At 37.6% G+C, this 9,971-nt stretch overlaps 1 protein-coding gene across 1 annotated transcript in view; it reads left to right on the forward strand.

Moving 5' to 3' along the window:
* Positions 1-2,695, forward strand: part of LOC150081743 (eukaryotic translation initiation factor 4E-like) — a 221,544-nt gene extending 218,849 nt beyond the window's left edge. Inside the window, exon 7 of the mRNA XM_090379608.1 lies at positions 2,440-2,695. Within this exon, the coding sequence (XP_090235734.1) occupies positions 2,440-2,499 (60 nt within the window). The 3' untranslated portion in view covers positions 2,500-2,695. The remainder of the gene's footprint in view (positions 1-2,439) is intronic.
* The last annotated feature ends 7,276 nt before the right edge of the window (positions 2,696-9,971 follow it).

Consider the following 9,971-nt stretch of genomic DNA (forward strand, 5'->3'; position numbering starts at 1 on the left):
TTGTGAGCATTTATTTAAAACAAAGATGTGTATTGCAGCACATAATCATTATACACTTACCTGTTTAGAGGACTAAATGCACAAGGCATAATACATTATGGGTTGAAATAAACTATATAATATTGGTGTAAATACACCATAGTTTACCCATAAGTTTAACTATGTAAGTAGTGTTAAGGCATCATTTGATTTTATCTCATATTGTGGGTACCTTCACAACGAGATACCAGGTATTGCACTACTTCGAATAAACAATGCTTCTCTAATGGAGGAGACTACTGTTATTTATTCTCAATGGGCATCACCACCTCTCATATTGTGGAATTAACTTCACAACCATGATGGCATGTTTGCATTACCAGGGTACCTGCCCGCCCACTGATGAGTGAGCCAACATGCTCCGAAACGGTGCCGTCTGGGTGGTGGTGCCTGCTGAGAATAAATAACAGTAGTCTCTTCTATTAGAGAAGTGTTGTTTATTCGAAGTAGTGCAATACCTGATATCTTGTTGAGAAGGTAGCCACAACAATATGAAATGAAATCAAACGATGCCATAACATTACTTATGTAGTTAAACTTATGGGTAAACTATGGTGTATTTACACCAATATTATACACTTACATGTGTAAAGGTGAATAGTTACTTAGCTTTGTGAAAGCAAAACCCCATTATTTTTAATTAGTTATATCTTTAAGTAAACATAACCACCCATTGATTCCTTTATCTGGAGATTCTTTTTTTTTTTTTTTTTCTTCAGCACATCCACTAGGTCAGAGGAGTTAACTGTTCATTTTGACAATGAATACAGTTATTAATCGTATTTTGAAGTCGTGGGTTTTGCCGATATTCAGCCACATATTCCTTCTCATTCTTGACTACTCTGCTACATCATGCATGAAGAGTCACTGCTAATAATCAGATCATTGGTATTGTTCTCTCTTGTTGCCTCTCTAAAATTAGAAAACAGTCATCCAGTAAATACAAAAAAAGTTCATTACTAGTGACTATGCCACAGGTTGTGGTTGGTGTCTGGAAAGTTAAAATCCTCATAAGACATTTTGATTTACTGGCCGCCCACATTTTGCTTGTGCACTGCCTTACAGTTCATATTAGCATTAGTAGAGGCATTTGATGCAAGAAAGCAAGCTTATGCAGCATCAGCCAAAAAAAAAAAAAATAACCACTTCCACTTCACTCTGTTTGTTCGAAATACCTGCCCAGCTGAGCTTTAAACTTATTTAGGCTATCAACTTCCACGACAAGGGATGGAAGTCTGTTCCACCAACCAACCACCCGCTGGCTCCTTACCACAAAGTAATTCCTCTCCTCTTCTCTTTTTGATGAACCTTTGGAAATGATCTTGACAGCCAAGTCTGTATAGCAGCCATTGTTATTAACAAAACTTTGACTCAGCATTTCTGTAGAGGTGTAAAGTCTGCAACAATACAGGATTGGTCAAAATGTTGTCGACAAATTTGACAGTTTATTTCAAAGTAACTACATATTTTTCTGCAAAAAAAAAAAAAAAAAAACTATCAAATGAAACATAAATATCAAAGTTTTTAACAGTTGCCTACAGTCCTTCAATATGGGCTCGGTGCTTTCCCTGCACATGTCAATGCACTAATCCAATTCTTGCTACACTTTCTCTAGCTGCAGTGATACATCCTCACAACTCTTGAAGTGACAAGTGGGGGGGGGGACACAAACACCATATCTTTCACAAAAACCCCCCATAGTTAAAAATCTAAGGTAATGAACCATGAGTTTTGTAATGAGTTTTGTAATCTCAGTGGCCTTATGAAGTAAAGGTTTGTCATCACTGGAAGCATAGCAAATCCAACAATGGCAATAATTGCCATTCAAAAACTTTTGTACCTCCCTGTGGAAATGTGGTGGAGCCCCATCTTGCTGCAAAATGAAGTTGTTTCCATTTTTAAAGTCAAAAGTTGGCGGCTGTGTGCTTGGAACAGAATTCTCACTTTTGACTACCCAAAACTTCCAGCATCTGTTGAAACAGATACCTTAATTGTCTCTGAGTATTTTAAATGCTAAAAGTATGCTTTTCTCATAAAATATGTACTGAGGTTTTGGCCTCAGTACATATGAGGTTTTGAGCTCCTTGTGGTTCAAGTAACTATGTATGCAGCACACATTTTCCTTATACATTGCACCTGACATTTTTTAACAAAAAAATTACCTTATCTGGGTAAATAGGGAAGCAATTGTGATGTATTCTTGCATAATTCCCCAGACCACTGCTATGCAGTTTTTCTGATTCTATAGATTAACTTTTTACAGTTTGGAAAATTGCATAGCAGTGTAAAATATACAAACAGATTGCTGTTAATTTATTTTCAAATTTGTTTATTTAAAAATGTATTTATGCTAGCTAGTCTTTATAATTTCCTTCATTTTAATTTGTTCTTTCCTTTTAGGCTCATAGTGATGTTCAGTCTAAAAAAGGATCTATGGCCAAGTGCAGATACCAGATTTAACTGTAATTTTTTTTAATTATTTTGTGTAACCGATTAAAATGTTTATAGACTTCTCCATGGATGAATCATCTCAAATTTCATGCATACTTTTGGAGGAAAACAAACCTATATGACAGAATGAGATCAACTTAAATTTCCTTATAGGAAAGATTAAATCTCACGGATTATTTAACTAATATGGCGGCATTTATTTAATCTGGCCCTCAATTTGAAGTGAGATTATTGTTTTACAAAGTTTTCCCAGTTTCCACGAAATTACTGGAAACAAAAATTTATTAAAAGCTTTCATTACTATTCAGAGTTTCATTTTACTTTACTTTATTTGGTTCAAAATCATAATAAAAACAAGTTAATGTGCACAGTAAGTTACACTTCAGATGCATTTGATTTTTTCCTTTTCTGTGATGAATTAAAATTGAAAAATAAAAATAGCTATCTCCTTATCAATTAATTAGTAATATAACTTGATAGAACATTCAATAAAACTGTAGTTTCATGTTTTCTAAACTTAGCCATTCAGTTTAATTACAACTGTATAATATTTATTACTCTCCTCCTGCATATCTCTCTCTCTGTATACATATCTTTCTTTTCACAAGTGAAAAGTAAGATATGTATAGAGAGTCACACCACATTCATGAATCTTACATAAAATTCCACAAGAAGCATGCACAGACTGTTTAAAGCTAACAATGCTGCATTAAAGTTGGACATACAATTTTGTATAGAAAAGAGAAAAAATTGCCAAATTTTTATTTGTCCAATTTTAATGAAATTTGGGATAGCTTGACAAATCTTTCTAAAAGAACTAATTTATTTATTAATTATAAAAATACTAAACTTGATAGAACATTCAATAAAACTAGTTTTTATGTTCTCTAAACTTAACCATTCAGTTTAATTACACCTGTATAATATTTATTACTCTCCTCCTGTGTACCTCTTTCTACATATGTTTCTTTTCACAAGTGACACCATGTTCATGAATCTTACATAACAATCCGCAAGAAGCGTGCATGGACTGTTTAAAACTAACAGTACTTCATTAAAACTGTGTGTAAGTTATGACCCTTTCAATTTGTATGGTAAAGAGAAATAATTGCTAAATTTTTATTTGTTCAATTTTAATGAAATTTGGAATGGCTTGATAAATCTTTATTTAATTCTTTTAGAAGAAGTAAATATAAAGATTTTTCAAGCCATTCCAAATTTCATTAAAATTTGACAAATAAAAATTTAGCAATCTTTATATTTAGTTCTTCTAAAAGAACTAAATTAAAATTTCATGAAAATCCATCCATTGGGAGTTGACTTTTTACATGCGGGCAGACAGACATACAGAGTGAAGACAATAGGCACTTAGCATATGTTTCTTTCTAATATTTCAGGGCAGATATACATTGAATTCATTTTTATAAGCATTAATATAAGAAATGCTACTTCACTTGAAAAATGCAAAATCACTTATAATAATAAAGTCTGAGCCTTTCAATAGAACCATTAAATCGTGTTACAACAACTTCATGGGAGTGCACCAATCATTTTGTCATACGGTATTTCATTCCAAAAAAATAGCACTTAAAATTATTTGGAAAAATATATTATTTGTTAAAATAAATTCTGCTACTCTTTGCTGCAGTTTTATAACATGTAGAAGTAGTAATTTCTTCTTTATTTTACTTAAAAAGTATAAAATCAAAAAATAAATAAACAAAATAATGAAATACGAGAGTGGTTCAATAAAGAATCGCCCTGACCTAGCTGCAGAGGTACTAGCCTGTTGATTCTTGGCACAGGTTTTAGTCCTTCTCTACATAGCCACCATGCAGATTTACACCACAATACACATTTTTCCCATTGATGGATGAGGCTACAGATACCGTTTTTGTTGAAGTGGTCAGGTTGGTCTTTGAACCCTCTGTTGCAGAAATGCATCAGGGTAGTGGGTCCCCGAAGAAATGATTTGAGGGAAGGAAACAAGAAGTCCGATGGTGCAAGATTGGGGCAGTATTTCATATCCACAAGTGGCCACTTGTGTTGTTGCAATTTCAGAAGTGTGAATTGGGGCATAGTCTTGAAGCAATCTCACACCTTTGGACAGCATGCCACACTGACATGTTGATTTTCTCCCATAATTTTGTGACTAAGTTGTCATAATAGGTACCTCTAATTGTTTTACCTTTTGGCAGGTAATCAGTCATTATTATGCCTTTCTCATCCCAAAAAACTGTCAGCAAGACCTTTCCAATGGAAGACTGTTGCACAAATTGGAGCAGTGTGGCGTTGGAAGCAAATTGCTGCTATCGATGAAGGGATGGTTAAGTGGGAAAAGACAAAGTGGTAATCAATGGACATTGCTCTTTGTGGACTAATGTTATTAGTGGAGTCCCTCAGTGTTCAGTGTTGGGTCCATTGTTGTTTTCTGTATTTATAAATGATATTGATGATGGTATATCAGGCTAAATGTCAAAGTTTGCAGACGATATGAAGGTTGGCAGGGTTGTTAATGACACTAAGGACAGTACTCTGCTGCAACAGGATCTAGAAAAATTGAGCAGATGGGCTGACAGGTGGCAAATGAAGTTTAACATTGACAAATGTAAAGTACTACATATGGGAAGCAGTAACCCCAGAGTAACATATTAACTCTGTGGTATTACACTGACAGTGGTAGAGAACGAAAAGGACCTGGGGATAATTGTGCAGGCAGATATGAAGTTTTCTGAGCAGTGCAGACGGTCTGCAAGAGTAGCTCATGGTGACTTGTCAATGATATACAGGAATTTTTCTAGCAGTGATAAGGAGGTGATTATCCCCTTGTATAAGGCAATGGTCAGGCCACACCTTGAGTACTGTATACAGGTTTGGAGGCCTCATTTTAAGAAGGATGTAGAGCTGTTGGAACGAATACAGAGAAGGGCAACAAGATTATTGAATGGAAGAAAGGCTTAAATTTTGAAAATTACAGTGTCTGCAGACTAGGGACCTGCAAGGTGATCTGAATGAGGTGTATAAAGCCTTGAATGGTTTGAGCATGCTCAATGCTGATGGTATTCTTCTTCTTGCTCAGAATAATTGCCTGAGAGGGCATAAATTCAAATTGAGGAAAGACAGGTGTAGGATAGATGTGTGGAAGTTTGCCTTTAGCCAGCGGGTGGTTGATTGCTGGAACAAACTTCCATCTGTCATAGAAGTTGATAGCTTAAATAGATTCAAGGCAGAACTTGACAAACATTTGGAGTGAGGGGATGGGTGAAATTAAGGAGTTTTTTTTTTTTTTTTGATGCTATATAAGCTTGCTTTCTTGCATCATGTGCCTTTGCTAATACCTTTGGACAGCATGTCACGCCTACCTGTTTTGATTTTCTCCCTTAAATTGGTGAGTAAATTGACATAGTAGGCACCTGTAATTGTTCTACCTTTCGGCAGGTAATCAGTCATTATTACGCCTTTCTCATCCCAAAACACTGTCAGCAATACCTTTCCTGCTGATGGTTGGACCCTGCCTTCTTGGTGGATGGGGAACCATGATGTCGCCATTCCATGGACTGCTTTTTACTTTCAGGGTCGAAATGGTATATCCAACTTTCATCCTGAGTGATTCAACGAAAGAAAAAGTCTTCCTCATTTTTTTGGCACAAGGCTAACAACTCTTGTGGTTTCTGTTGTCGATCAGCCTTCTGGAAACCAGTCAATAATCAAGGAATTCATCTTGTACTCAATTTCCATAAATGGAGTTGTTCATGAAGGACTATTTCAAGAGCCCACACTAATCTTCATCTCCTTGGACAATTCACGCACAGATATCTGGCGATCTTCCATGATTAACGACTCCAATTTTCTGATCATGCTGTCATCAGTGGCTGAATGGGGATGACCTGGAACGGGCTGAGATTCTACCGATGTTCGACCACACCTAAACTGTCTATGCCAGTGCTTCACAATGCCATAGGATGGGTCTTCATCCTTATATATAGCAGTCATCTTGTGGATTTCTTTAGATTTCCCCTTCATGAACAGATACCGGATTACAGCTCTGGCTTTAATTTGGTCCATGATTCTACTTCACAAGTTCAGCTCTAAGAGAAAAACAAATTAAGACACGGCTGAAATTTTACACCTTTAGTAGAGATGAATGATGACACAAAATATCTTGATCTGCAATATGTCCAAGTAGGTGAGGGCAATTCTTTATTGAACCACCCTCGTATGTGTACTAATGAAAAAATATTTTGTTTAGAGAATATCATTCAAAACTTTTACTCAGGATTTCAGTAGTCTGAGATTCAAACTCAGGTCTTTTCCACCTGGTGTCGGTGAGGCAGTGATTACAACCAATATGATATTCATGAAAAAGGGAAGAGGCAGAAGGCTAGGTGGAGAAAGACAGAAATATGGGGCCAATAGAGTAGGTAGCCCCAGTTTTCAGTGAGGCACACCCTTGCCCCACCAGAGGGGCAAGGGTGTGCCTCACTGTTATGGGGTGGTGAGGGGGGGAGAGGATGAAAACGTCCCCCCCAAGGATGTGCGTATAAAGGTGAAGGGGGCTATAGGGCAGCTACTGCTACATTTCTGTTTTCATGTTTCTTCACCCATGGTGCAAGCACCGTCCTATGTCCCTCATCTTTAGTTTAAGCCCTTGCATTGTCCTGGCTGGTGTCTCAATAGTAGTACTTTGATGTCAGTCATTGTAGATGGTGATTAATGTCCTCCTGACGAAGAGGTCATTTGCGAATTGGAATAATGCTCTATATTAATCCTCAGTATCTATGAAATGGGATTGCAATCCTTTTGGTAGGTATCTTATTTTTGTTATAGTAACCCCCTGAGGTCTTCATATTGTGGGCACTCATAGACTATGTGGTTCCTGCTTTCTGTCTACCCGCACATACAGTTGGGGTCCTCAGCGAGTCCAAATCCGTGCAGCTCATTGTAAGGGGCCTTACAATGAGATGTTATTAGAGATAACATCTCATTCTAATAACAGATTTCTGTTATTAGAGATGTCATATGGTACCCTGGGAAGTACCAGGCTGGCTGTTTTGGGTAGATTTTCCATAGGTCTGGTAGACATCTGGTTATTTTGCCCTTGGTGGTCTCCGTCCATCTTCTCTGTCATAAGTTTAGCAGGTGAGGCTATAGTCTAGTTTTCTCTGTTTTTAGGTTGTTTTCTGGGTCAGTTTTGTGGCTGCCACTCTCCTGGATAACAAGTATAGCAGACCTGTGCTAACGGCCTCCAGGTCCAAAGGAAGCGCTGCAGCGAGTACCTACAGCACTGGAGCACTAACTGTGCTACATGCACGCATTATAGTTAATAGTGTGGTCTCTTGGATCATGTCTAGGATTCTTCCATTCACTGCCAATTCCATTTTTGGGAAAATAATTTGTCGTGGTGTAATTGCTGGGTTAATGTTGTCTTGTAATATAGTGCCAGTCTTCTTTTTTTGAGTCCCTAATCTTTCCTAGTAACTGGCTACCAGCGCAGAATAGCTCCAATTTTTTCCTTATGTACTACAGTTAAAATTAAAGTATCCCTATGTAGAGGGCCCTGGAGCAAGTTCTAAGGCTCGTACTGAAGAGAAATTTGGACAACAGGTACATTAAAGAATGTGCTCGCCATTTATTGGAAAAATAATTAGTTACCAAATTTGTCACTATGTGGCGCTTTGGAAATACAGTACAAATCACTTGAACAGCACTGCAATTGTTCAATGTGTCCTCCATTTTGGTCAACAACAGTTTCCATTCAAAGAACAGCATATGCTACAGCAGAATGTAACATGTCAACTGGAATAGCCAGCGAATGAGGTCTAATGCTTCAGATCTTCCAGAGTTTGACATCCTACCCGATACACCTGGTTCTTCAGAAAACCCCACAACCAGAAGTCACGTGGGGTGAGGTCTGGTGATCGGGGTGTCTGGCCATCAGCCATTGTTTCCAGACCAAGATGTCTGGAAACAATGGCTGATGACCCATTCTTCTGTAAAGTGTTGCCTTAACAAGCTTTGGACACAATGGTGGATGTGGGATGGCACACGATCTTGCATGAATATGGTATCCTGAAGGCACCCACATTGTTGCAACTCCGGTATTGCGAAATTTGCCAACATTTCATAATATTGCTGTCCAGTGAGGGAACAGGTGCGGAGTCCAGTTGGTGTTACCTGTTCAAAGAAATATGGCCCAATCATGAATGTGGCTGTAAATCTACACCACACTGTCACTTTTGGAAAATGCAATGGGGCCTCTTGGATAACTAGAGCCCAAATGCGACAGTTGTGCATATTCACTTGTCCATTTAAGCAGAGTGGGCAAGTGATATCACTCCAAAGGATGTTCCATAGGCAAGTGATATCCACTGTCATTTGTGCCAGAAACAAGTGCATATGTGAAACGAATATCTGCATCACCATGCTTTAGCTACTGTAGCATGTGCATCTTGTAAGGATACTACCACAACACCTGTTGCATTACTAGCCTATTCCACTTGCAGTATTCCACTGTTGCATACAGTGGAATACGGCATGTCCACTTCATGAGATACAGCTGGCACACTTGTACTACCACATGGAGATTGACTTGATAAATCCACGACAGCCATAGCCACGTCTTCAACATGAGAGGAGTCCACTCATTTTCGACCCCTGCTTGGTTGAACACCAAGATGATGTTCTGCCTGGTCCTGTCACTTGTAATTTTGCAATCATTTTGCAGACAGCATAAACGGTCATAAGTACATGTCTTATGTGCTTTTGACACCGGAATTCTCTGATAGTTGCAGCTGCATTGTTGCTGTTTTGCTAGTACAGCTTCACTAATAGTGCCTTTTCTTGCAATGTTGTTGACAATGCTGCTGTAGTGCTGGCAAAAATCTACTGTATGATTTTGAAGAGATTGCTTTGCTTTTATACAGTACATTAGAGCTGAGCAGTGGTGTTGTGACAATAACTTACGATTATGCAAATAACGTAAGTTATTTTCATAAAATTTTACAAATAAACGCACTCGTTCATATGTTCTCCCAAATTTCGTTTTTTTTCCTGACTCCCTCAGCCCAAGGGTGAAAAAAAGATGTAAACCAATCACATTGCTTGATATTTTAAAAACTAACCAATCACCGTTCATGTTCAAAGTCATTTCGGGATCGAACTTTTCCAACCGCCATAGTTACAAACGATGAGACACTTTGTCTATTCGTTACACAGACTAAAACGAAACCGTCAGCAATGAAAATTTATCCATTAAAATGAGAGTTTTTCATAATTTACAGAGCGATAGTTACAGTGTGATTCGTGATAGTAGTATTTTCGAATTTTGACAAGTATCAGTTCCAAAGTCACAGCTCCAGGAATGTGCGAGCAATATATGGATTTAAAAAGCTATCTTTCTCTATTTGCGTGTGTGTGTGGTTCAGATGAATATGTGATTAATTTCTGTTTCAAGGTAGACTATAAAGATGTGTGAATAGTTA

The sequence above is a fragment of the Mastigoproctus giganteus genome, chromosome 8, assembly GCF_048544385.1.
Source record: "Mastigoproctus giganteus isolate SK-2022 chromosome 8, ASM4854438v1, whole genome shotgun sequence".
Classification (NCBI taxonomy): Eukaryota; Metazoa; Arthropoda; class Arachnida; order Uropygi; family Thelyphonidae; genus Mastigoproctus; species Mastigoproctus giganteus.